General features: G+C 45.7%; 5 protein-coding genes across 5 annotated transcripts; 2 read left to right on the forward strand and 3 right to left on the reverse strand.

The window, feature by feature from the left end:
• Positions 1-638: 638 nt before the first annotated feature.
• Positions 639-1,298, reverse strand: H6S33_001494 (uncharacterized protein; the record flags this gene model as incomplete). The annotated part of the gene is made up of 1 exon (XM_044833257.1): positions 639-1,298. One exon carries the CDS (start codon positions 1,296-1,298, stop codon positions 639-641), a length of 660 nt encoding a protein of 219 aa, XP_044693555.1.
• Positions 1,299-5,769: 4,471 nt separating this feature from the next.
• H6S33_001495 (uncharacterized protein) lies at positions 5,770-6,385 on the forward strand (the record flags this gene model as incomplete). The annotated part of the gene is made up of 3 exons (XM_044833268.1): positions 5,770-5,813; positions 5,924-6,008; positions 6,077-6,385. 3 exons carry the CDS (start codon positions 5,770-5,772, stop codon positions 6,383-6,385), a joined length of 438 nt encoding a protein of 145 aa, XP_044693556.1.
• A 4,330-nt stretch (positions 6,386-10,715) lies between these two features.
• On the forward strand, positions 10,716-11,365 carry H6S33_001496 (uncharacterized protein; the record flags this gene model as incomplete). The annotated part of the gene is made up of 3 exons (XM_044833279.1): positions 10,716-10,777; positions 10,854-10,926; positions 11,000-11,365. 3 exons carry the CDS (start codon positions 10,716-10,718, stop codon positions 11,363-11,365), a joined length of 501 nt encoding a protein of 166 aa, XP_044693557.1.
• A 5,566-nt stretch (positions 11,366-16,931) lies between these two features.
• Positions 16,932-18,767, reverse strand: H6S33_001497 (uncharacterized protein; the record flags this gene model as incomplete). Its single annotated transcript, XM_044833282.1, has 3 exons — positions 16,932-17,352; positions 17,412-18,642; positions 18,701-18,767. 3 exons carry the CDS (start codon positions 18,765-18,767, stop codon positions 16,932-16,934), a joined length of 1,719 nt encoding a protein of 572 aa, XP_044693558.1.
• A 1,732-nt stretch (positions 18,768-20,499) lies between these two features.
• H6S33_001498 (uncharacterized protein) lies at positions 20,500-26,165 on the reverse strand (the record flags this gene model as incomplete). The annotated part of the gene is made up of 4 exons (XM_044833283.1): positions 20,500-20,729; positions 20,793-21,299; positions 21,351-26,067; positions 26,127-26,165. 4 exons carry the CDS (start codon positions 26,163-26,165, stop codon positions 20,500-20,502), a joined length of 5,493 nt encoding a protein of 1,830 aa, XP_044693559.1.
• Between the last annotated feature and the right edge of the window lie 1,382 nt (positions 26,166-27,547).

The following is a 27,547-nucleotide window of genomic DNA, read 5'->3' on the forward strand; positions in this document are numbered from 1 at the left end:
AATCTTTTCTTTCTCTCCATTCTTGCGTTGATTGATTGCTTGACTGATTTTTGGTAATTATGGTCCCCGTACTTGTTATCTTATTTACTCTTCTTGTATTGTTTCTTGATCCATTATTTCTATACTTTATATCCAGTCTTGCAATTGTGGAGTTGATTGGTTTGTTGGCTGGTTTGGTTATCCTGTCTCCTTCTTACCAGCCTTGTTATCTTCAGTTTTGAGCTCTGCTACATTGTCTTATAATGTAGCCTTAGCTTTGTTTCTAGCCAGTATTATAGAATAAGAATATGTGCAGACAGACATTTTTTCGGGAACGTGATCCTCCAGAATGACAATACTTTGCCATTTTAAATCTCATATATATATGCATAACGTTACGAGTTGGTATAAATCTTTTCCCTGGCCTCGCCGTCGACATATTCAGCTCCATGGGTTCATTCTCACGTTCACTGGCGGCTAAAACAACTTGCCTAAGAGTATCACTAAAGAGAAAATTTCATCGCATCTACGGTATATCACTGGCTTATTAACGATCAACGAAGGGCAAGATTTCGCTACATTGAAATCTTACTTTTAGACAATTGCAAAACTGTGAGGGTAATAGGCGGTGTGCCGCTCTTCCATTGAAAATGACTAGATTACACGATCTCCTCTCCATCGGGACCAATCTTCCACACATTCATCGCCTCAAAACACACCTCCAATATTGGAGACCCCTCATCCTTCGTGGGCTTCGCTACGTATACTCCCACACTAATTTCGGGCCCCTCGCTCACTAAGTCATCTTCGAAAACCCAAGTTACCTCTCTAACTGTACTCCTCTCCCCGCCCTTGCCCACCATGTTCATTACCAAACTTGGCCCTTCTCTCACCATCTCCAACGTCATTGTATCCTTCTTTACTCCCTCGTCTCCCCCCGCAAGTGACCAGTCTGCCCAGGACGCCTTATCGGCAGCTACCACCGAGACCCTCGGCACTCTCCCTACGACTTCTACTCCCGCCTTAACCCACCGCTCCGGGTGTCCATCCCCACGCGCTGGAAATAAGAACACGAGCCCGGCCTGATCGTAAAGTGTGTGGAAGGCCTCTGTACGAAAGGTTGCCGTAGCACGGGCGAATGAGGAGAGCGGCATAGAGGTCGTGATGCTATTGATTTCATGAGCAATATGCCCTGGTTTGCGCCAGAGGTCCGTCACGGCTGTGGCAGTGAGAGTGAAGGGGATGCTCTGTGTCCATACGGGTGTTTGGGAGGTTCCGGCGTGTAGAGTGAAATCGCTTATGGGGACTGACGGGGTCATGATGGGCAATTTCGTTTGAATATTGCTAATTATACTACTAGTGATATTCTGCTCTGGAGATATCGGAGAAGTTGAGAGAAACAAGAGGGTAAGAGGGTATATTTATATACACATCTCCCCTCTCCACTCCCCTCTCTAGACTTCCATCATGATCCAGTCGATGATCAGCCCCCCCTCATCCTGTACAACACCGGAAGTTTTACGTTTCTAATGCAGAGACCAGAAAGATAAAGTGTTACAAAAACCCCATATTAGCCTTCGTTTACCCAATTTAGTTGGAGGTGGGGAAGATTGTTTCCTAAAGGGTGGCTTGGGGCTCAAATAAGCTTATCGATCTCGGGGATCGCCGTGCAGCTTAAACCATCAGTGGGGTGTTTCTATCTACGGGGATCTATCGGATCAAAATTGAGGGTAGGAGAATGGGCTATTTTTTGGCTTTACTCGGAGAATTAATTTCTTAAGTTTAGACAAGAAACAAAGCAGCTACATCATGGATCCAGCCATAATGAGAAGTCCCGGATCCCCGTATCCGAACTTGGGAACTTAACCCCAGCTCGCAAAACAAAAGGCGGAGTGCGTGCGAGGATGAAATGGTTTGGGGAGGTACTTGATGCTAGATCTAGATGTACGATGTACCCTTAACTTGTTCTCACGATGAATTCTCACACCTGTTTAAATTTAGTTGATTATACTTTCAAATCTTACTAAACAAAGTTCCAGAGCTGCTTACAGGTAATTAAATTCAAGCCATATCCTTAGCGTCCGCGCACATATATATTCACATACATATATACAAATATTAAATCCAAAATTAAATTTAATTATGGCTGAGATCCTGCATGCTAGCCAACTTAGATATCTTGATATCTATGTATGATGGCCGATAGGCCTGGAGTACGTAGATATTATTATTAATATGATACTTACGTAGTATCAATCTCAAACCCCAGTGTCTCGTAGCGATGGGCATGCATGAGAGTGACTACATGTAGAGGCTTAATTATCTGGAATGCGTATTTGATGTCATAGCGGCGTATATTATAGCCTGACCGCAGCAACCACGTGGCCCAGATCCAGAAATATAATACATATATTTCATAAGCCGGAATAAAAGCTCATAAATTATTTACCACCGGTGGTATAAGCACTGAATTTCAGTCATTGTATCTGCACGCTATCCTACATTAGTACATTTCCACCGGTATAAACACTGAGTTTCGGTCTTTATGCTGCGCTATACTAAATAAGTAAATGTTCAATCATTAATGCCAAAACTTATGAAAATTTCCCACTGGTGGTGAAATACCGCCACCGATGGTGAGATTCCCCACTAGTGGACAATTTTCATATATATTGGCATTATATGGCCCCTTTTGGCCAAAAGGTCTGTGCTTTTATCATAAAAATTTCCATTATAGGGTATAAATACTGGTAAATAATTTACTACCGTTGGTAAAATTACTTTTGACACATTTACCGCCCCATAATCAGGGGATCTCAATTAAAAATAACATGACACACAATAACTTGAGATAATCATACTCTACATGTATTTATATAATGTACATGTAGGGAATTTCACTTTTTTGGTCCCCTAATTTCTAATGGGTGTAGCACCACGCACGAGGCTGCGGTTTATAGCACTATAAACGTTTAGTCGTTTAATTTAAGGTTAAGTAACCTTAAATTCAATTAATCTAAACTCCTCTGAGTTAACAGCGCGCCTACACATTTATCAAGAAAGAGATACTTGTATCGTGTAATCTTACACAGAGACCGAACCGTTTGTCTGCATCACTTTTTTTCTATCACATTTTTCCTCATCTCAATCAGTTCGAATTCTGCTGTGTCATTTGTACAACCAGGCGGGCACGTACTACATGTAGGAAAATTACCAAGAGAACAGTTGCATGTGTCACCAAGGCCCTGAAGCTATTGATATTACTCGAGGTTTCAGAAGTCTCTTTTGACTTTGTTCTTATCCGACGGCCTTGCATCCCAATGTAGAGTGCGCCAATGATGTTGGCTCAAGATAACGATAGATACTTGTATGTCAATTGAGTCCTTCGCTCTACAAATCACAGACAAAAGAAGCAAACACTTAACCAACTACTTGCCTGCCAGATAAGCACGAACCCATCCACGAATCTACACTCCTAAACTTGCCTTTGACAGCTTCATCTGAGACTAGTCCCAACGATTCACTAACTACTCCATGGTAGCAAGCTCTTATATCTTCCCCACACGACTGCATCCCGTAGGGCCGGGCAAAAAAGCAAAGCAAAAGACATAATATCGGCACGGGCTGTGTAGACGAGACAAGATCCGACATCGGAGTACCCCTTTGATGTCGTTCTACGATCCGCATTTAGTACCATTGTCGGAATTTGAATGCAAACCTGGGAATTGGATGCTCCCATCCCTTCCCCCGCCTCGCCTGAGTTTAGCTAAAGAGAGGAAAACTTCCTTGGAGCTGTCACTGGTTTGAAGTACTGGTTATACTTACCTATCGTTTTCGGGGTCTCCGTCCGTGAAGAATCACCACCCGTGGCTAGGGGCGCAAGATCTCAATTACATGTACATACATACTTACATACATGTAATTAAAATTTGAACAGACAGACAGAGTACGTACTTTCTAGTGGAGATAACCTGTCCATTCCATCTACCGAAATATAAGGAGAGCGAGACATGTAAGCTTCATGGTTCGTTTGCCTGCGTGGGTGGCTTCCTTTGCTGGTAAAGCTAGGCTAACTGCCAGGGCGGGCATATAGTGGACCGAGCGCCTGGGAAATCGGATTTGGTAATGACCATAAGCCTTGTAATTGCCCACTCCGTCATTCTGAGAACTCAGGCACTGGGACATTAAGTCACGAGAATGAGAGGTTCTGAGAAAATTGGCAGAACTTAATCAGCGAAATGGTTGTATCAGAATTGTGCCTTGCAAGGGAAGGGAAGAAGACCCGATGCAAGTATCGCCCAAAGCAACTTACAAAGTACTGGCAGCGGGCCGCGGGACGAAGACGCTTAAGCTGATGAATGAAGCTGAAGAATGTACTCTAAACCTGATATTCGATAGTGGTCTTAAGCACAAAGAAAGTCAATATGTTGGGGAACATATACCTACAGAGATTCAGCCATGGGGGGTTTACGACTGACCGCTAGAATAGCTATTTCGGTTCCTCATCTCCGGTTCTCCCCCCTCCCCCACACATAAATTGGTATTTATGCATATATCCATATCTTTACATATTTACTGGGTGTGCGCATGTACCGACCGCTCCATCCATGCCTACCAGGTCCTGGATCATAAATCCGGGGATATCAAGTTTACCGAACTTCTGAAGGAAAATCGCCCCAGTTCTCGCTACCAGTGTGTGCCTTGCACGGTATTTTCCATGCTTTCTAGGAGATAGCTGTACATACGGTATGCCTTATCTCCATCACCGAACCCGTAAAAATGGTGGGAGAGAAATGGCATCAGCCATACCCCGATGGTCTTGGGATCATTGCCTATCGACACCGACCCATCGGTCACGATCGTTTTGGGAGAGGCATCTTACGCCCTTGATTTCTGATCTTTGCTAACAGCATTGGAGATGTATCCCGGCGGGTTGGGCTGGCAATTGTAGTGGGTTTCACCTGAGCGGTGCAGACTACGGGTAAAAAAAAAAGATGCTCAGCCATATATGTATCACTCGCCTGAGTGTTGTGCAACGTCTCCACGCGGGATGCTAGCTGTTCGCGAGCTAAGCGCGACGCTGTACTGAGTGATAAGAAATAGACGCAGTGCATAAGCGCGCATAGCCCCTCAACAGGTGTTACGTACCATCAATGGGCTTGCACTTCGAATTCAATATCTAGATATTCTAGGGTCAAGTATATGCAAAGGATGTGGAGCCCGGATATGTTGAAGACTGGAAATTTGATAATGGCATCACGTGACTAGGTCCATGTGTGATTTTGAGACTAGATTAATAAAAATCAGACCTGTCATGAGCGTGTCCAAGGCCATGGTATATACCGTTTCAGTGCAGTGGTAGTCTGGGGGTTGTAACATAGGGGCTCTATCCCATTTATTTTATCCTTTTCGACACGGTTCTTGGTTTTGTTTTTTTGCTGCTTAAAGCTTTTATACATTTTTTCGTACTACAAGCAATGCGAAGGCCCCGAACTGAGCTAGGCGTCCGGCAGGACGTCGACGGCTACGTGCACTGTCTAAACTCCTTACTTCCCACCATGTACTACATATACGTACATAAACCTCATGATTAGATTAATCATATAAAGTCTAGCTAGAGCTTCATACCTTCTATCAATTACTCCTACACAATCTAGCCTTATATAACTCACACATCTCTTCAACATCCCCCGACATCTTAGTACCTATACTCCCATTCAACCTAAGCTACGGCGATTACCACTTAAAATTTCCCAAAGATTATCATATCAAGTTACCGCAAATTGCAAAATGACCACGTCTCCTCTCAAAGTCCATGGTGACGAGCCTGAAAGGTGATATTCCATACGCACTCCTGCTGAGTTCTTTTTATCTCTTGTCTATAAATTAACATGTCCATGGTAATTAAGCCTATACTTTAATTGCTAATATAATACCGTGCTAGTGCCCGTAGGCCTGATAGTCAACGAACAGATTCTCATCAGGTATCAAGAGTCTTCATTAGGGTTGAAGGATGGAAATCTAAAGAGGTTGGTTTCTACAGTATACTCGCTCTTATCAAATCAAGAAAAGGCTAATTAGCTAACAGTATTTAAAGGCTCGAGCAAAGGAAGGAGAATTAAACCTAGTCGATTCATCCAAATCCTCGAACCCCCTCCAAGAACCAGAGCCCTCAAACTCCAGAGACTACACACTCTCACGAGCACTTCAAAATGCACAATTCCTGGACGATATAGATGCTTTACTTGGCCCTGGGTGTGAGAAAAAGATACAGGTTAAACCCCCTTACTCGGAGGTTAAGCCTTTGGCACGATTCTTGTCAGAGGGGCGCGAGGAACAAGCCTGTATTATTGCGTTAAAGGAGGAAGCGGGTGGGTTGAATATTTCAATATCACCGCCCCAGTAATCTGCGAATGGGCATCTGTGCTGTTCCAATACTATAGGGCCTTTTGTCCTCATGAACCTAAATTGTCCGTCTCTGTAGTTTTTTTATAGTGGAGATACATACGAGTTTCCTTTTTCTTTCTTAATTAACAACCTGCAGCTTGTCTTGTCAGCCCTTAAGGGCAGCTGTATAGGTATCGTGCATGGCAATTGAACAACTGGTCTGGGTATAGCCAGAAATATTGTATTCGATTCGGGATAAACTCTGCTATTTGATTCTACGAACTAGTATGTACTTGAAGTAAATCAAAAACTATACAATATCCTATATATATGGGAGAAGACATCCCAACCAAATTAAATAGTTGACTCAGCACCCTATATATACATATTTTCCTGAACTTCATTAGTAACACCGGCGGTCCGAGATTTAATCATACTTTTATGGATACATATTTGCGTATTTTTGTAGATAAACCTGCCATTTACTATTCGCATTCCGAAAAAAACAGAACGATTCTCGATGGGATCAGAGACGAGTCCAGATATTTGAGTTTACCTGTGCATTGCGACGTGGTGCTAACGCAATAATTCGTCTCAACGGACGCTCACATTGACGTTTAAATTCCTTGATCTGGTCATTTGTCTTGAAAACGACCCCCTAATCCTCCCTCATACGCGCTGTAAAAGGCAACTTCGACGTCTGTGTAACCGTCCGCTGAGGCGAATTACTGCGGTACCTGGTTTTAGGCTTGTACTACTGCGTCTTCCATGGACCAACTATTTTCCATGCAATGGTGTCACTACTTCTACCAAGGGGTGTAAATGGCAGCTCACGATCCGGAAGAAGGTGACATGAATGGTAAACGATATACATATACGGTTATAGCTAGTATGGTGTGTACTTTTTAGATTATATTAGCGCGCGCCGCAATAATATATACATGTATATATATGCTGAAGATAGTATAACTTAAGATTATTTAGTTTTTCAGGCTTGATGATCGAGGAGGTTAACGAAGAGAAGAAGATCCCCTCATAGCAACTAAATGTATACATAATACCACTAGTGGAAACTACATGTAATGAGCATTTCTAAAACAATCCTAACAAGAGGGTTTTGTGATTCATACTAGCTCGTTCCTGATAAGGCTTAGTGTATGAGCGCCAATTTAGTAAGCTGGTCTTAGTCATTACAGGTCCATACATGTAGTCAATGATTGTTTGAAATATTTTGTTTGCGCTCGTGGGTACAGCCCCCACATTCTACCCGCAAAAGTCTAGATATTTCGAGTAGATTCTAGTAGAATAAGACTAAAAGTTTATACCCATACGAACCCGTGCTATGTATACCTTGGTCCCCTTGATAGAGACAATCTCCAAAGATTTCTTCATGATGGCACCTTAACTGTATGCGGCTATATAGCTAGCTGTCCTTATAAGCTTACGCAGATATATCACTTAGGTGGTCAGTCTGTATCACAATCCATGACTGAACCTGATATGGTGTCTGTTGAACGCACTTAGTGTTCGTATACTCCTGGAGCCGGTGGATTGATTGGTTGTTTGATAATTCATTGCTCTACCCGGCGGAGCTCTCGGGATCTCTACCATGTGGTAGGTGCGTGGGTCTATGAGAGTATAAACACTAAGTGCGTTCAACAGATCACGGTTACCATATCAGGTACTTCGGTCATGCATTGTGATTCGGACTAACCGCCTAAAGGAAACCAAATCCACAGGCTTTCAGGTGTAAATCTGTGTGATTTCTGGGGCGGAAGCGACTATACTAGCTATAGGTCTGCGAAACATTTTAGGTCCAAAAGAAAGAGAGAAATTTCAAAGCTAGACAGTTTGGCCCCATATATATCTACCCACACATGAGGGGTACTCTATGGTCTATTACTTGATAATGAGAAATATCTTAAGCTTTACGAGTTTAGATTTACACTGGGTCATGATAAGACCAAGAGGAAGTACGTCTCTGGTGAACCTTCCCACCCTCCCAGATCGTGCAAATTAAACCTCTGCTTAGGAGAAATATCGTGTGCTCGACGCCACAAGATAAAAAGAAGTGGGTCCATGCATGATTTGCAAGCCATTCAATCAAGTATAGTCCCCATTAATTTTCTGCCGCTGAATCAAGCGCGATATCCAGTATAGCTAGGTCGATCTAGAACGATTCATGAACTGCACCACTGCGCCACCACGCCAATGCGCAGAGAGACTGACAGCAGTTAATTCTGCCTCCTGCGCGTGTATCGCCCCGAACCGCATGAATCGTGGTTAAAAGCCAACGAGGTACATGCATATGCATGCATATCCTCTCCCATGGCAGTGGTTTTTGATCTCGGTGATGCAGCCGCAGCTAGCTGCCGACCTGAGTGGCCAATTGGTGGACCTGACGAGCAACCCAACGTTAAACGAAATCCCGGGAAAGCTTTTACACTAAAATATGGGGCATCGATCCGGGTAGTTTAAAATTTGCCGCACTTTAAAGATCATTACATGTACACTATAGCTAGGCTTTTTTTCTTTGAGGATTAACTACGGGCTAAAGATCATCATGTATACATACCCCATAGATGGTATGTTTAATGCTGCAATAGTATGCCTTCTCCGCTTTGTATTTTTATCTCACTTGGGCGACTTAAGACGGCACACTGTACATGAACTGAGAGGTAGGCGGTTAATCTAGTACACATTATATACCCTATCATGTCTCTTGTCATAGTATGACATGTGTACCCTTTTCAATCGTAGTGATCGATCTCATAATATACCCTATACCGGCCTGCAGCTGGTCGATATATGCTCTTTGTCTCTTTCCCCCATGACCCTTAACATACATACATGTATGTACTCGTACTCTCATAGCATATGTTCTGTCCAGGCTGACAAGATTTACTGGCTGCTGTTTTGGCAGTATGGACACTTGAGTACTACTCAATGCCACTCAGTGGGAGTGGGGAACATATTTTGAAAAATAGCCTATTGCTATGAGGAGGTAGTATAATATGGGCGATATCAACCCCCAATGCTTTACTAGCGCAATAAATCATATCCTTATTGAATTGATGTTTTTCTTTCATGTGATAATGGTCAAATGAGAATTATTGGGTCCACTTGTACATGCTGCACTGTTGTACTCTTTGTATCAGGTTCTTATTGTTGGGCTATCCGTTCATCTGATATCATTCACAAGATATATCATTTGTCCCTATTATACTCTAATGCATATTAAGGCGAACTCTCCTGAGAAGAAAATTTTCTCCCGGCATTAAATACTATGCCAGGGGTGTTTCGGGGCCCTTCAGAAATGACCACATAAACGCACAGGGGCGCACTAGGGGTTATCAGACGTTAACAAATTCACTAATTGGAACATCTAGCTAAACCGTACGAACATTTCAAGAGTAAAAGTAAAACAGGGATCACCGGTATTCACTCCGGCCTCCATTGTGTGCTTGTAGTACTCCACCATATCAATTGGTATTTGCGCAACTATGGGCAACCCCAGCCTACTTTGATCGAGGCCGGAGATTTTGTAAAACCTACAGTTCGCCTATAGTTCACTACAGTTCACTTACAACGTCGTAATGCGAAATCTAGAAAAGCAAATTTGCACTAGCAATTGAAAACCAGATCTATCAAGAGGCTAAGTTTAGATACCTCATGGCTATGACACTAGATTTCTTCCGAATGTAAAGAGTTACACTTCTCACATGATAGCGGTAACATTGACCATGGGTGCTTTGGCGTCACCTTAGGACCCGGGCTTCATGTGAATGATACTCAATTGATCACGTATAGGGATAATACTATTTCCCCTTCATGGATAGCTATAGGCCAGTATAAATGTATACGTATGTATGCTTCTTCTAGATCACGATAATAGCATGCACATCGACGAAAAGATACTAGAATCAAATCATTCAATGTATGGAATTAATTAAATCAGTCACTAGGCTGATTAACTAGCTCTATGCTATGCATGCCTTACAATACACACATTGCATATTGATATCTCTCCAATACCATACTACGTATATTCTTTTCAATGTGCCATTTGACAAGATTTTAGAAAAAACAAATTTGTTGAATTTGTTCTAGTGAAACTGCCTTGTCGCTGTAGGTTTTGGGTAGTATGGGGCTTTATGCGTTGGCATAGTCTGAATTACATCCGCAATAACCTAGTACTGACAGCCTTGTACTCTATCGTTCTGCGTTCAGAAGGGCTTTTAAGGCAGGTCCTGTTCCCAGAGTTTAGAGACACTGTAAGTAAGTATTAAATAACATTCAGCAACACATCCTTGACTATATATACCTTATATAGCATAAATAACTCAAAAATGTCTTTCCCCAATAACCAAACTACCCCCCAGAACAGTATGGTGTATATTGGATGCGGAAGGTAAGCCAAACTCAGCCCAAATGATCTTTGTTACATATCTCAATTCCCTTATCTAACTGCAATTGTGGGGGTTTAGTGGCACAAGCTGTTTTTACAGCGGCGGTACCATGTATGAGAGCACAGCCCTCAACACTGGTGAAAACAAGGATGTATGTTATAAGATTTTATTTCAATATTTCCTCTGCTGCAATCCCTATTTGTATTCGTGCTAATTCAATGCAGTCAATTAAGCTCACCACTACCAACCCCAACAAGTATGGAGCACATACTCCACAATCAAATTTGAGAGCTCCCCCAAAGGGAAAGTGCTGCAATCCACGCCAACCTCCGATATCAACTTCTAAGTCCTGCACGTGCTCTTTCGCAACCGAATACCAATATCAAGCCGCTGTGTCTATTGCGGACTTTGATCGAGAGTTTGAGAGTGCATCCAACGATACCACCTCGAACTCATTCACCCAACACACTCCTATGGAAAGATTTAAACTTGAGTCGAACAATGTGCAGCCTGCCTTGCTCGCATTTAACCACACCAATGGCCGCCCATGTTTGAATATCACCCCCGCCCTCAGACATGAATTCGAATAAACAATCCAGACCTATTACAAGCTTAAATATTAAAAATCGAGGGATATTCGCGGGTTTGGATGACTTTTTCTTTTGTTCATTTCAAACGAATCTTATGATCTTTTAATGATGACGTTTTCGAAAGAATTCCTTGTTTTTCTTTGTTTTATTTTGAGAGATTCCTCGATACAAAGATTATTTCGTTTGTTGGATAGTATTGGTTTTCATAAATGCTAGTGGGGAAGAAGCATCTTGTACTCTACTAGCATATATATATTCGGTTGTTCAGGGCCGAGAACAAGCATTATGTGTTTCCTTTTTTCTCTCTCTTTTTTTTTTTTTTTTCTCTTTGTAAAACGGGCTGGGCTGTGTCAGTTTGAAAAATACATTCATGATACATACATACATGACCACGATGGAGTGTATACCGTGAAACTACATAAAAGCTTGCTGCCTTGTAGTTAGCTGTACGTACATACAAGCACGTCTGTCAGGAGTATAATGGCTGTGTGCCTAGGCCTCTCATGCGCTGCATCCTGCGGGCGCCGCTCGGAGAATTGACGGGAAAGCAGGGAGGGAAAAAGAAATTTGGATTGAGATTCAGATCAGCATATACATAAAGTACTCGTATTTCTCTGACGTTTGTGGACGCGACTGATATTGCATGCCATACAAAAATACGCCAAGCCCATGATTTTGGGTGTATGCAATAATGGCCCAGTTCAAAAACGTCAGCGAAATACTAGTATAGCTACATATAGTTCAGCTGATGTTACTGCAGTGCAGGATAAACCTCCAAAGATCTTACATGCAAATACAGATTTCTTTTCGGTCCAGCGCATATAGCTAGTATTGAATCTTGCAGATATGTAGACGTTTTCTGATATCTAGGAATCGTGTCCGTTTATATGCGTTGTATGCATCCACTATGCACACAACGAACTTCCAGAGCCTTGGATCCCTACACCCGCGGCTCGGCTCGGGATCTAGAAAGAAACGGTCTTATATGAACGTATCACATCACACTATACTATCGATCGGCCTCACTTCGATTTGATTCTAGATTGCTTCTCTGCCGAAAGTTTTTAAACAAAAGCAAAAACGTCCTTCTGGTTTGGTACTCGATGCGGCGTGACTTGTGAGTTAAAAAACCACACCTCGGAGATAGACGACATATAGCGCCGTAAAGAATTGGTGCAGATTCCAGAAACCTAATATTCTCAGGGCCGTCGTGCACCTCTCCCCGAGAATATGCTATAGCCATGGGTTGGTCATCGAAGTGATTTTTCAGTAGATAACCCCGATTCAGCGCTAGGCTTCCAAAGAGATGTAGAAAACTTTGCCTGAGTAATTCAACAAGAATTTGGCGTAAGGTGCACAGAGAGAAACCGACACAGTCGATTAGCAAGCACACGGACTACAACAAAAGAAATGTTGCCATTTTCTGGAATAAATTAGGGCGGCCAATCCTTCGTACGCAACACAGTCTTGTCAAGAAGGTTCACGCTTCAGAAAGAGTCCTCGAGGCAAGTCTGCCTTGCAATTAAATGAATATGTCGAGTGAGTTCCGTTTATTGGTAACCGCCAAGTGTAGGAATATCCTTCAATGTAAGAAGAAATTATTGACGACTGGTATTCATGTAAAAAGAGTTGTTTGTCGAGGCCGATTGATCACATGTAGCCTTGTATAAGGCATACATATCTCCTTGTTTGGCACTTCCCCATATTCCAATTGAGAACTTATGATCCAAAGAGGTTTGCATGATGAGGAGGAGGTGCTCGTGGGTCTTGTTCAATTTGGTCCAAAAGAGAATATGCATGACATGCCGCTCTCGAATTATGAGTTGATATCGCAAAGACTCAGTGTCAAGGGATAGTAAAAAGAGTGAGTTGCGTAATCAACCTCTTCGACAATTAGGGCTTTAAAGAATTGGATGGTGGTACGTTGTGGTGGATAGTTCAATTTAAGCCTAATATGTTGCAGGATTTGGAAATTTCCAAGGGCACATAATGTCAGTAGTACTAGTTTTATTGAGAACGTTTATGTCTCCACATCCCGTCCCGCGAGTTGCCTGGTAACTAGCCAGATCTATGATCGATCAGGAGTATTTGGCCTACAGTTGGCCCTCGTTATTCCATCAGACGTTCTAACGGTTTTTATTGGTCAGCTAATTATTGGTCAATTGATAGCACTGGCTTCCTTTCAAATTGTACTAAGATGTACGTTTATTGTGCCCTATCTTCCCCATATATGTGTGTGTCTATTGCACGGACATTGCAGCCCCAAAACTCTGGTAGGTAGTAATCTATAATTACCTTGGTTATTTAGTCGAAGCAGAAGACTCAGCTGATCAGGCGTATCTCTCTAGCTGGGTGGTCAATGGGATAACGCAATCATCGTGACATACGTTCGGGGTAAAAAGACGCAATTGAGGAGATAGGACGAAGAAGACCGAGATATATGCCGCTGGAAAAAACCTATCGATTACGATTGTTGTGGATCATAAACCTCTGGAATCAAAAGCTTGACAATTCCCTCTAGCTCTACGTCAAGCCGGTAGAATGAATGCACTAGTAAGGCAAGTTTTCGTATACGAAGCTCCGTAAACCCGCTCGAATAACAATAACGACTCATGCGCACAACCAGTCCGACCATTTGTTCTCCTTATGAGAAAATTTTTCTTTTGTGGAATTTACCGTATTGATTGCCCCATGAAGTGTCACTATCGATCAATGATGTCGCACGTGCTCTTGTCATCGAAAAGGACCGAGATTCAATTGAACGTGGGAGAGGTAACTTGAACATCAACAGGGATTTTGTCCTAAGTCCTTGGGGGCTATGCTAGGGGTTGATGCCCAGCATCTCTAGATCTATTGCATTCGAATCGTCATGAATTTTTTGATACACCGGCCGCGGCCCCAATATGTTTTCGGCCGAAAAATATGCACATAGACTCCGGAGCTCCAATGCGAGTAGAATTTGTGATCCTGAAACTAATGTTAGAAAAGTTCTTTCTAATATAAATGAAAATATTATGGAACGCTTATCTTGAGTCATTCCTTTTCCTGTGCATTTTACAGCGGGTAAACTGACATCGCGCAATTGCAATTTATCTGATCATGCACTAAGATCGTGATTTGGGATCTTAGGAACGGTGCAGTTTGCCCACGAGAGCTTGTCATTGAGAAGCAGGACGGTAAGATCAAAGCAAGGCTGAGGATTGCAAGGCTGAAAGCTTTTCCTGGAGCTTTTTTAAAGAAAAAACAAAACTAATATTCTCGCGATGACACAATCGCAAAAGAGATTGGTATTCTGTTTTCCTTCGATTCTTACCGCGCTAGTTGAATATTAACCCATTCGTGATATCCGTCAACTTGATCCCAGGGTCCATAAGATGACATCTTTAGTATAGGACGTTCCAATCAAGATAGCATAAAGGCGGTATGGTGAAAGCACTAGAGATCACCAGACCTCAATGTGTAAGAGATTGTATATACGACTAGCGAGCGTGGAAATTGTGATCAAAATACGCAACCGGATACGATTACTTTCGCTAGGTTAAGGAACATGCGACCTCCGAGTGATAACTTGTGTCCGAGCGCTGACATCTTATTGGGAGGGGGGTTGAAGATTGATTTGATTGATAATTCATTTATTGGGAATTTGAAGAAAATTCAGTGTGCTGCAGGAAAACCTCAGTATTATGTATAATAGTTCCTTCATGGAACGTGTCCCTATGACGATTGATTGTTCCTAGAAGCTGGGCCCAGCTAGCGATCATCTGAGATAGACCAACTACTGACAGGCCTGATTATAAATATAAACTTCTAAAGCTCCTCGGGATCGAAAGCTGGAGTTTGATCACTTAAATAAAACCAGTCGTAGTTGGAGAAGAGGTGTAGAAAATGCGAACCAGAAAATCCCTGCTGGCCATGGGCAGGTTGCCTTTTTCTTTTGATTCCGGAGATTAATTAAGATCATTCGCCTTGTGGGCGCCGGGAAGAAAAGACTACATGTAGGCCATTTCTCAACCAATACTATCCAAATATTTGGTTAGGCGGGAATTTCTCTAACCGGCAGGCTTCACCGCTCTAATCCGCATGGAGGGTCTGTCGAGCAGGTACTGACTGTACTCTACTGGACATATTGCTTATCTCGTCGTCAGCCTTAGAAACGCCCGAGTGGCCACCCGTGAAATGCGGTAGATGACACTTGCCTGACAGACCGTGATTAATTTAGGGCGAACGTAGCGGGGGTAGCCCTGACACATGTTTGTACCTGTCATCATTCAAATATTTGGAAACAGCGCTTGGGATCTTTCCGCTAGATGATCTGTGGTCGCATGGTTGTTCTCGCGAGTTAAGCTGTGGCCAATGAACTTTCTCCTCGCGTAGATGCAAGCCACATGTCGCACTCTCAAGCGATGGACCCCTTCCGACACAAAGTCGGAGAGTAGACTTGTATGCTAGCTCTACATGTAGGTACCGGCAGTACAGCCAATTTGCCGCAGCAGAGCCTGTGGGGTTCCCAATAAACGAATGATGAATGAGACATAGATGTTAGCGGCAAATAATCGAAAAACAAATAGCACTCAGTTACTAACGGATAAGAAGATAAAGGTTTTTTGCAAGATAGGTATGTTTTGAAACATTTGTTTTTGAGCATCACGAACGTCGTTTCGATACGTAGAACGCAAACCCGGGTAAGTAAGAGTGCTCAGGCACAACCGCATGATGGACGGCTCGCACATCTCATGGATCTTGTCGATCGGGACCAAGTTGATGGGATGAAAAAAAAAAATCCCTGGCCCATTGTGATAGAGTAGGTAAATACTCTAGTGGTGGGTGTCACAGCATGAGCAGCACCAATGAAGATCGAAATTCATTCTATGTAGAGTAGAGGACGAGAGATTTGCTAAGCGATGCACGTACTGTGCACGTGTGCACTATTCAGCTGTGCCTCCCCACAAAGCTACTCTCTTTGTGAGGACAGACTGCCTTCCACTCCCGAGGAACTGCAGTAGGCCTTACTTGCAGTTCTAGGTTGGCTGCAAGACCCAGCCGGCCTGCCGTCTCCCTCGAATACGATAATTGAAGGAAGCCAGGACAAAACTCCTCCTCCATGTAGAGTTTTCTGTCTTTCACGTTATTTCCTTCAATTATAAGTTCCAAACGAGAAATTCCAGAACATTATTGATAGTGTGCTCCAAGCAAATGCCCAAGAACTATAGCCCGGGGACAACGAGATATCTAAACTACATGTACATTTACCCAGCGCGTAGAAATTATTGGAAACTAGGGAGAGCACAAGCGATAGGGATTTTAAAAGGAAGGTAGTTATTTAATTAGATTAGCTAGATTTATGTATATCGATATTTAGGGTATCGCACTCAACGGGATATAAAAGGAAGTGTTGATACAAGAGTCAAGAAACCGAAATAGTAACATACTGATGCAGAAGCCCTATACCAGATTAAAACAGCAAGAAGGGCAAAATATTTTACCTTTAACTCATGTTCTTAACTCCTAAAGGACATTAGCATAACCTTGAGAGAAGCGATCGATTTACCCCAGATCCCCTCTAGGATCAATCTTCCATCTCGTCGCCACTAACGACGACCCTTCCGCCTGTAACCCTTCCACCATCCCTGTATCCCCAGATTCCTGCCATTTTACGCCTCATATCTTCTGCTTCCGCGTCAACATCCTCGTCATACTCAAGGTCAAACTCCTCCTCATCTGAAAACTTTTTCTGCTTATTCCAGCTCTTAAAAATGCCCCCATCATCTGAATCATCATCGTCTCCATCATCAGCAGAATCAATGCCCAGGACACCGAATTCATCCACTTCATCAGCATCATCAGAATCGTAGGCTGGTTCTTCGGGGTAGTCATTGGTGTGATAGTCTTCTGCATTACTATCTTCGTCATCACTGCCGTAGACATCATCACTGTCTACGTCGTCATCGCCCTCATACCACCATTCTTCGTCGTCGCTTCCGTTGATTCTATAATATTTATTACGTTAGTCTCATGCAATTCAAGAAGGATTGATTTAATTGCCCACATAATAAGACCGTAATCTTCGCCCTCTTTCTTACTATTCTCTGGTTTGACCTCCTCACGGATATAGACGTCATAGATGAAGCCTTCTTCATCTTCTAACTCTTCATCAAACCCCCCCTTATCAACATCTTTCCAGGTACCACCCCCCAAGCCACCTCCGATCTTGTCCTGCATCTTGCTCTGCATAGGCGCCCCTCTCGGTGGGTTAGTAACAAGGTTTCGAATACCATCATTGTTTTCTGAATTGAGATATTCAAACACCATGTTTTGCATAGCCAAAGTAAGAGGATCCAATTCCGATTGCTCCTCGAATTTAACCTTAGTATTTGTTTCTTGTTTCTTGACCTTTTCTTCCTTTTCTTTTTCCTGCTGAAGTTTTCGCTTCTCCTCCTCAATTCTTTTTTTCTCTTCTGGATGAGTTCGCGGCCGTTTCCGGATTTTGACGGGCTCCTCTTTTTGATCGGCTAGCTTTTCCTCTTCCACTGTATGTGTTTCCATTGGAGCATCTTCGTCAATTGGTTCTGAAGACTCCCGGACAAATATGGCACTACGGCGTGTTGCAGCAGTTGAATATGGATGTGGATGTTTTACTCGTAGTCGTTTCGCCAAATGATATCTACGTACTGCAGCCGCTGCTTTACGCTTGCCCGCTGTCGTACTTGAGGGGGAGGACGCTGTCTTAGCGCCTTTCTCAGGCGGACTTGTTGACAAGGAATGTGTTTTGTCATCTCCAAACGTGCCTTTTCGAACCGGACCCTCACTATCATCTGAGGATTTTAAATGCGCAATAGCTGGAACCTTTCCTTTCTCGCCTATAGGGGTTGTAGATGCAATGGTTGCTGGAGATTCGACATTATTTACACTTTCGTACGAATCTGCCCTCGCGATAGCGCTCAAAGGAACCTTAAACTTTGACTTCCGTGAAGATCCTATATCACTCGTGTCGAGTGCCAACTTTGAACCGGCTGGAAGGGGACCAATACCATGGCCTGGAGAGGGAGTCCTTGAGACCAAAGTTCTAGCTACGCCGAGGCTTGGTGAAGATGGCCTCGAGCGCGAGGCGGGAGTAAGTGTGCTCCGTACTTGGGGGATTCCGCTGAGACTATTACGTGGGTGGTGCTGTGGTTGGAAAGGCTGCGGCGCAGGATCTGTAGGTGAGGTAACGGTACGAGCAAGGCGGAAGACGAAGTCCTTCTTCACTTTTTGACGCTTTGTTTCTGAGCGGTCGACATCTGGATAGAGAGGTCAGAAACATTTAGGTCTTCTACATAAGAAAGAAGAGATAGTTACAGAGAGCTTGAACAGGGGCTTCGTCAAGCTTGCGCTTGATACGAATTGTGGATGGTGGGAGAGACATGAGGACTTTTTGCTCAAAAAGGAAGCTGAGATTTGGGTTCCGGGTTGATAGCTATATGTATGTGTGATGGAATTAAAGTTGATGTATTTATTTTGTTTCATATGATTTCGTAGGATGTTTTCTCCAGGAGACGGTGTGAAAGTTGCGATGACAGAATTTCTTTCGTATCGATTATGTACATACATGTAGCTTGACTCAGCAGGATTACATACTGCATGCAGAGTTACCCTCCAGCTTGCATTACCCTAAACCACACGTGAAAATTTACTTGCATGCCATACAAAGATGTGCCAAGCCTAATATCTTGTATGGTATGCAATAGCAATTAACACGAGTAAGTATGCCGAGTTCTTTGCTCTAATAAGTCAGTTATTTTTACCTGCGAATCGGTAATAGCAAAACGTTCACGACATGCATGGCCCAATTGCCCAAGGAGCCCCGAGCTTAATTGCCTCAAATTTAAATGAACCCATAGCAGCTACGTATATGTAGCTAGAGACCAACCATTGAACTCATCGAAACAGTTCCCTATACCGTATGTATGTACTCTAACGGTCCTAACGGGCCTGCATATTTTAAAAAAATTCCGCTCCATACAGCAAATTATTCGTATATAATTCGCCCGATTTAGATGGAAATTGCAGATACTAAGAATCACCAAATCCCAGTCACTCGAACATAGACAGATTTGTGGCTTACTTGGTATTCAGTATATCGAGGAGAGACTGTGTTTTACTCTCATGCCCGCACGCTAGATCTATCCCTTCGTCTATATTGATGCTACCCTCCTTATATATAATAGAGGGTCGTAATTTTGGGGAAAGATTAAGCCATTGATAAGAAAGATAAAGAGATATGTGAGCAAAGGCCACTAACTTTAGGGTGAGTAGCATTTTCGACAGACGAAGGGATAAAGCTCCTCAGGATGCCCGCGGTATACAAAATATATTCAATCACTGACGGGAATTACGAGCCATGTACTGTGTTTTCGGATTCCGCGAAACTATTTCCTACATTATCCTCTTTTCATAGTCTACACCTATGTAGTACGTACCTTTTTCTCGTAAATAATATTTGTTGCGCTAAAATACACAAGTCGGTACTTTTTCCAATTGGACTCATGGTAGATCACTCGCCTATTATTCTCCACTTTGAGGTCCCTAGCCTAAACATAAATGTACCTCCCCCAATATGATTTGCATGTAACTCTTGCCACGCAGGAACCAAGCGGTACAGCAAAAACTTATCAACAGCTACTGTATCAATAATCCATATTAGATGTCGAATAGAACCAGTATTGTAGCAAGTGCGTACAGCACTATAGACCAGATACGGCAATAATATTCGTCTGTAAGGGTTAAAAGTCACACTCTAGTGCACATTATTCCCTCTGCAATATTTAAACGCATGCCTGAGACATCAACCATCCAATTAAAGAAAAAATCATAAGAAACTGAGACCATAAGAAAATCAATTGCAAGTAAAAAGACGCCCTTTAAATCCCGGACGCAAATGAACCGTATACTAGCTAGACACTTAGAAAAGTAAAATTTAAAGAAAGGTATCAAGAAAAAGAACAAAGGAAATTCCCTCCGCATAGAGACTTCAAGGCACGAATACTAGTAAAATTTAGATGCACGAAACAGGATGATATAAGGAAATGCTACAGAAGAAGCACACACACCCCAGTCACAAGTGGACTATCATATCGCCTACTCACAGAGTTTGCGTTTCAAGAAGTCGTCGCCTTAGTCGTCGCCTTGCTAGACTTTTGTTTCTTCTGTCTTCCAAACCCGAATAAATCACCAAGGCTACCAAGCCACCCGAAAAGCATCATATTCCAGAACGCTTGCATAACGTTCCGTTGATGCTTCGTTGAGAGTGTATCATTGCCACTGCTGCCGGGCCGGCTACGTGCGTTGGATTCGGCAAGCCTTTGCCTAACACCTTCGGGGGTGTTTTCTAGAGAGTAGTGTAAGAAGGGAGTAATTGACTGGTTCCAGACCGGGTGAGAGAATATCTCACCTGATTCTCGCTCACTTGTGCTGGCCGTCGGCGTGTCAATTGAAACGCCGGGGGTAGGCTTAATAAGCTCTACAGTACGATCATCTGCATCTTGATGCGTTTCTACAGTGGGTGAAGTTGGAGGAGATGAAATGACAATCGCTGGAGCCACTGGGGTATCCGCATCCTTCACTGCTTGCTTGACGCTCGATTCTGGAATGATAATTCCATGAACTGGCCCTGTACCAGCCTGAGGAGCCGGTTCGATGATCACCTCCTCGTCATCTTGAGCCAACGCTCCTTGCTTACCACCATCAATAGGTACTGTGGTATCGGTCTCTGAAGATGGCTTGTCTTTGGAAGCAAGAGCAATGATTGCAGCACCGCCACCAAGAGCAGCACCGCCCGCAAGCACAGAAGCAGCGATGAGACCAGCGTTCGAATCAGAATCCTCGGGGATAATGGTTTCTCCACTCGATTTGTCGACAAATATACCTGGCTCGACCACTTTTGTTTCAACATTTTTGCCTATTGCTGTCAGAAACATTAATTTATGGGGTACAAGGAAGTTGAACGCACCTTGATCATTTTCAGTGATCGTTTTCTTGTCGTGCTCAATATTAGAAGCTTCCTCAGCAACGTTTTCTTCAATAATAGCCTTGATACGTCCGGCCTGTGCTGCCTCCTCCATCTGAATTCGTGAAGCCTCAGCGGCGGCGAGCTTTTCGGCTTCTGCCTGTCGTTCCTGTTCCTCTTCCTCTTGCATAAGTCGAAGACGTTCAGCCTCCTCTTCCTCGGCCTGAATGCGGGCCGCCTCTATAGCAGCGATTCTCTCGCGCTCCTGTTCCTCTTCGATAAGTCGTAGGCGTTCGACTTCGGCTTCGGCTGCTGCTTTGACGCGAGTAGCTTCAGCTTCCTCCTCAGCTTTGATCCTGACAGCCTCTGCCTCTTCTTCGGCCTTAACTCTCGCAGCTTCGATGACAGCAAGTCTCTCGCGCTCCTGCTCTTCTTCGATAAGTCGCAGCCGTTCGGCTTCAGTTGCTGCTTCTGCCTCTGCCTCTGCTTTAGCACGAGCGGCTTCAGCTTCCTGTTCTGCTTTAACGCGAGCAGCCTCCTCTTCCTCCGCCTTGATTCTAGCAGCTTCGATAGCGGCAAGTCTCTCGCGCTCCTGCTCCTCTTCGATAAGTCGCAGGCGTTCGGCTTCAGCTTCTGCTTCTGCTTTGACGCGAGCTGCTTCAGCTTCTTCCTCCTCAGCTTTGATCTTGGCAGCCTCTGCCTCTTCTTCGGCCTTAATTCGGGCAGCTTCTTCTTCTTCGGCTTTGATCCTAGCAGCTTCGATAGCGGCAAGTCTCTCGCGTTCTTCCTCTTCCGCAATAAGTCTCAGGCGTTCGGCTTCGGCTTCTTCTTCAGCCTTGATACGGGCTGCTTCGGCGGCAGCAAGCCTCTCGCGCTCTTCCTCCTCAGCCTTTAGGCGTGCTTCTTCAGCTTCCTGTTCGGCCTTGATTTTGGCTGCTTCTTCCTCTGCTTTGAGGCGGGCTGCTTCGGCTTCCTCTTCGGCCTTGATACGGGCAGCTTCTTCTTCTTCAGCTTTGATCCTGGCGGCTTCAATTGCAGCAAGTCTCTCTCGCTCCTGCTCCTCTTCGATAAGTCGCAGGCGCTCGGCTTCAGCTGCTGCTTCAGCCTCTGCTTTAACACGAGCGGCTTCAGCTTCCTCTTCAGCTTTGATCCTAGCAGCCTCTGCCTCTTCCTCGGCCTTAAGGCGGGCGGCTTCGGCTTCCTGCTCAGCCTTGACGCGGGCGGCTTCCTCCTCTTCAGCTTTGATCCTAGCAGCTTCGGCGGCAGCAAGCCTCTCACGTTCCTCCTCTTCGGCTTTGATGCGTGCTTCCTCAGCTTCCTGTTCAGCTTTGATTCTGGCTGCCTCTTCCTCTTCGGCCTTGATGCGAGCTGCCTCTTCCTCTTCGGCTTTGATGCGGGCTGCTTCGGCTTCCTCCTCTGCCTTTATACGAGCTGCTTCTGCTTCCTGCTCTGCCTTGATTCTGGCCGCTTCTTCCTCTGCTTTGACGCGGGCTGCCTCTTCCTCTTCGGCCTTAATGCGGGCTGCTTCCTCCTCTGCTTTGACGCGGGCTGCCTCCTCCTCCTCGGCTTTGATTCGAGCGGCTTCGGCTTCCTGTTCTGCTTTGAGACGAGCAGCTTCCTCCTCGGCCTTGATGCGCGCAGCTTCCTCTTCTTCGGCCTTGATTCTAGCCGCCTCTTCTTCTGCTTTGCGACGAGCCTCTTCAGCCTCTTCTTCTGCTTTGATTCGCGCGGCTTCCTCCTCGGCTTTAATTCTGGCTGCCTCCTCTTCCTCAGCCTTGATGCGGGCTGCTTCAGCTTCCTGCTCCGCTTTGAGACGGGCCGCTTCTTCCTCTTCGGCTTTGATGCGAGCTGCCTCTTCTTCCTCGGCCTTGATACGGGCGGCTTCAGCCTCCTGCTCTGCTTTGAGACGAGCTGCTTCCTCCTCCTCAGCTTTGATTCGAGCTGCTTCAGCCTCCTGTTCTGCTTTGATGCGGGCCGCCTCTTCCTCCTCGGCCTTGATGCGGGCGGCTTCCTGTTCAGCTTTGATTCTGGCTGCCTCTTCCTCTTCGGCCTTGATGCGAGCCGCTTCAGCTTCCTGCTCCGCTTTGAGACGGGCTGCCTCTTCCTCCTCAGCCTTGATACGGGCCGCTTCAGCCTCCTGCTCTGCCTTTATGCGCGCCTCTTCTTCGGCCTTGATACGGGCAGCTTCCTCCTGCTCGGCCTTGATTCGGGCGGCTTCCTCTTCGGCCTTGATACGGGCAGCTTCTTCTTCGGCCTTGATTCGGGCAGCTTCCTCTTCTTCGGCCTTGATGCGGGCGGCTTCCTCCTCCTCAGCCTTAACGCGGGCGGCTTCCTGCTCGGCCTTGATGCGGGCGGCTTCCTGCTCGGCCTTGATTCGGGCAGCTTCCTGCTCGGCCTTGATTCGGGCAGCTTCCTCTTCTTCGGCCTTAATTCGGGCAGCTTCCTCCTGCTCGGCCTTGATACGGGCAGCTTCTTCCTCCTCGGCCTTAATGCGAGCGGCTTCGGCTTCCTGTTCCGCTTTGATACGGGCAGCTTCTTCCTCTGCCTTGATACGGGCTGCCTCTTCTTCCTCAGCCTTGATCCGAGCAGCTTCTTCCTCCTCGGCCTTAATCCGAGCGGCCTCGGCTTCCTGTTCCGCTTTCAGACGGGCTGCCTCCTCTTCTTCGGCCTTGAGGCGGGCGGCTTCGGCTTCCTGCTCTGCTTTGATGCGGGTGGCCTCCTCTTCTTCGGCTTTGAGACGAGCTGCTTCCTCTTCTTCGGCCTTGATGCGGGCTGCCTCCTCTTCTTCGGCCTTGATACGGGCAGCTTCAGCCTCCTGTTCTGCTTTGAGACGAGCTGCCTCCTCCTCAGCCTTGATGCGGGCGGCTTCGGCCTCCTGCTCTGCTTTAATGCGGGCGGCTTCCTCCTCAGCCTTGATGCGGGCGGCTTCGGCCTCCTGCTCTGCTTTGATGCGGGCGGCTTCCTCCTCAGCCTTGATGCGGGCGGCTTCGGCCTCCTGCTCTGCTTTGATGCGGGCGGCTTCCTCTTCTTCGGCCTTGATACGGGCAGCTTCAGCCTCCTGCTCTGCTTTGAGACGAGCTGCTTCCTCTTCTTCGGCCTTGATGCGGGCAGCTTCGGCCTCCTGTTCTGCTTTGAGACGAGCTGCCTCCTCCTCAGCCTTGATGCGGGCGGCTTCGGCCTCCTGCTCTGCTTTAATGCGGGCGGCCTCCTCTTCTTCGGCCTTGATCCGGGCAGCTTCAGCCTCCTGTTCTGCTTTGAGACGAGCTGCTTCCTCTTCTTCGGCCTTGATGCGGGCAGCTTCGGCCTCCTGTTCTGCTTTGAGACGAGCTGCCTCCTCCTCAGCCTTGATGCGGGCGGCTTCGGCCTCCTGCTCTGCTTTGATGCGGGCGGCCTCCTCTTCTTCGGCCTTGATCCGGGCAACTTCTTCTTCTTCGGCCTTGATGCGGGCGGCTTCCTCTTCTTCGGCCTTGATACGGGCAGCTTCAGCCTCCTGTTCTGCTTTGAGACGAGCTGCTTCCTCTTCTTCGGCTTTGATGCGGGCGGCTTCCTCTTCTTCGGCCTTGATACGGGCAGCTTCCTCTTCTTCGGCCTTGACGCGGGCGGCTTCTTCCTCCTGAGCCTTAACGCGGGCGGCTTCCTCCTCCTCGGCTTTGACCCTGGCAGCTTCAGCCTCCTGTTCGGCTTTCACGCGAGCGGCTTCCTCCTCTACGGCCTTAATTCGAGCTGCCTCCTCCTCCTCTTCCGCCTTAACCCGGGCGGCTTCGATCGCCGCAAGTCTTTCGCGCTCATTTTCCTCTTCGACGAACCGCAGGCGTTCGGCTTCTGCCTCCTCTTCAGCCTTGATGCGGGCTACCTCAGCAGCAGTAACTTTTTCGACCTCCGCCTGCCTTTTTCGTTCTTCTTCTTCTGTAGTGGGAAGCTCGCCCTTCTTCTCTGCTTCTGTCGACTCGACGGCGTTATCTTCGTTTGGAATAACTTTAGGATTTGAAGGTTCTTCAACGACAAGAAGCACATCGGGTTCGGCATCAGCTTTGCGCTTCTCAAATGCATCCTTCTGTCCTGGTGTAGAATCTGGCCCAAGGTCGTCACCATGGCTTGGTTGATTTTCAGCGGTCAACTCCACGACCACTTCCGGAATATCCTTCTCGCTGTGTTCCCGTGTATCGACGTCGAGACTCACAGATTTAGCATCAACTGAAAGTGGCTCTCCCTGCACCTCTGTTTTTGGGGGTCCCTCAGTTTGTGGCTGATCTGTTGTTTCTAATGGCGTCCGGGTTTCTGGCTCTCCTTCATTCTGCCCTTTATTTCTAGAAGGCTCATCTCCAAGTTCGACTGATGACCCTGTTGTCTCTTGTTGTGACTTCTGATCCTCTTCTACCTCTACCTTTTCCAAGGCAGTTTCTTCCGGAAGAGCCTTCTCTTGAGCTTCCTTCGAGCTTATGAAGGGTGACGGTTCTACTGATGAAGATGGGGGTAGTGGCGCCTCTTCTGTCTTGGTCTCTGGGGTTTCTGTCAACCGTAATACGGAATCGGATTTAGGATCTGTTGCTGATACGGGTGTTGTAGGATAGTCATCTACGGCCGCGATCATCTGTTGCTCCTCTCCCTCAACCTCAGGCGTAGTTGTGCCAATATTCTTGGCATTATGTGATTTTGATTGGTTTTCTGTAACCTCTGTTGAATGGAAATCGGTAGATGTAGAGATAGGTTCGAGGACAGGCTTCGTGTGCATATCATGTTAGTTTTAAACAAATAAATAGGTAACGGTGGAAATCAAACCTTCTCGGCGGAATCCGTGGGTTCAACGGTAGAAGTCATGGTTATGTAGAAGAGATTGGAGAGATTTTAGAGATTTTAGAGATTTCGAGGTACAGATTCTGGTGAAGAGGGAAAGATGATGGAGGAGATGCCGAGATGAATTGGTGTGATTTTGTTCTTTTTTTTTTTCCGCCTGGTTCCACTTGCCCTGTGACAGCGGATTCGTCGTTTCGTTTCGTTCTGTTTACTGCCTTTCTTGGTAACTACAGGTCTGCTATGCCGATGCTGGTTAGTGAAATGTCCTCATTGGCATAGCAGTGACATCAGAAATGCACGATGTATTTTGGTGGACCGTGTGCACGAGTAAGAATGTAGGGAGAGAGATGAGCTGCGAATAAATGGTCTAGTCACCACATACCTTCCAGGAGAAGCAAAGCAACACTTGATGACACTGTATGCAGCCTCTGAAAAGGAGGAAACTGAAAAACCAATGGGAATATGACCAGTTGAAAGAAGCAATGCTGCAGGCAGGAAACTCGAATGGGAGGGGGAAGAGAAGGAGACTCTTGAAGAGGGGATTGGAGGAACAAGCGGAGTGGTGGGGTTGGCCCGACTGTGTTCTTTCTACCTGACCTCGTGCGTTGACAGGGGGCTGCAAGTATGCAGGGTTGGGCGGTCTGACGATGCCTGGAAACTCAGTTCTCACACTCTCTCTCCCCACGCAGCAAATCGAATGTTGCGGGGTTTGCGTTTTCCCTTCTGCATGCGATAGGTACATACATAGACTTGGAGAGTAGGTAATCTATTCTGCTCCAGAAGGGCATATCCAAAAGTTATTCCAAGCACCGGTAAATATCATCAGAGTGGCACTCAATGTAGGAACTACATGATCAAGTTACTACATATAGCAAACTCCACAAACATTACACATCATCTCAGAGGATATCAATAAGATGATATGTCAAAGACTTCCATCATTTCTGCGTTTCCGTCTCACCTCTTCCTTCACCAGCTGATTGACTGTGGTTCCGAAGCAAGCGCATCTCACAAACCCCAACGCCACACCATCCCTACCTATGACATTGCAAATACTGTAGCTCCCCACACACGATACAGATCTTTTACTCAGTTGCATCAAGACAGGGCAACCCATCAATTCAACCCCTCTTGGAGATGCCGGAACAAGCAGGGAGGACCGAACCGGTCAACATCATGTGAGACCGTGAAGCTCTCAACATAGACACGTCACTTCCTACAGCCCGAAGGAGAACTTCGGCGGCAATTCCGGGTCCGGTCAAGCCAAGTATACACCAAGTACTCCTACTCGCGCAAATATCTCTCTGGTGTTGAGCAGAGTTTTTTATTTGCTTCCTTTCCTTCCTTGCATGGACAGTTGATTTTGGGCATCAGGTCTGTTGAATATAATATCATACTCGAAGATA

This window comes from Morchella sextelata (assembly GCF_020137385.1).
Source record: "Morchella sextelata strain SCLS chromosome Unknown scls_11, whole genome shotgun sequence".
NCBI classification, from domain to species: Eukaryota; Fungi; Ascomycota; class Pezizomycetes; order Pezizales; family Morchellaceae; genus Morchella; species Morchella sextelata.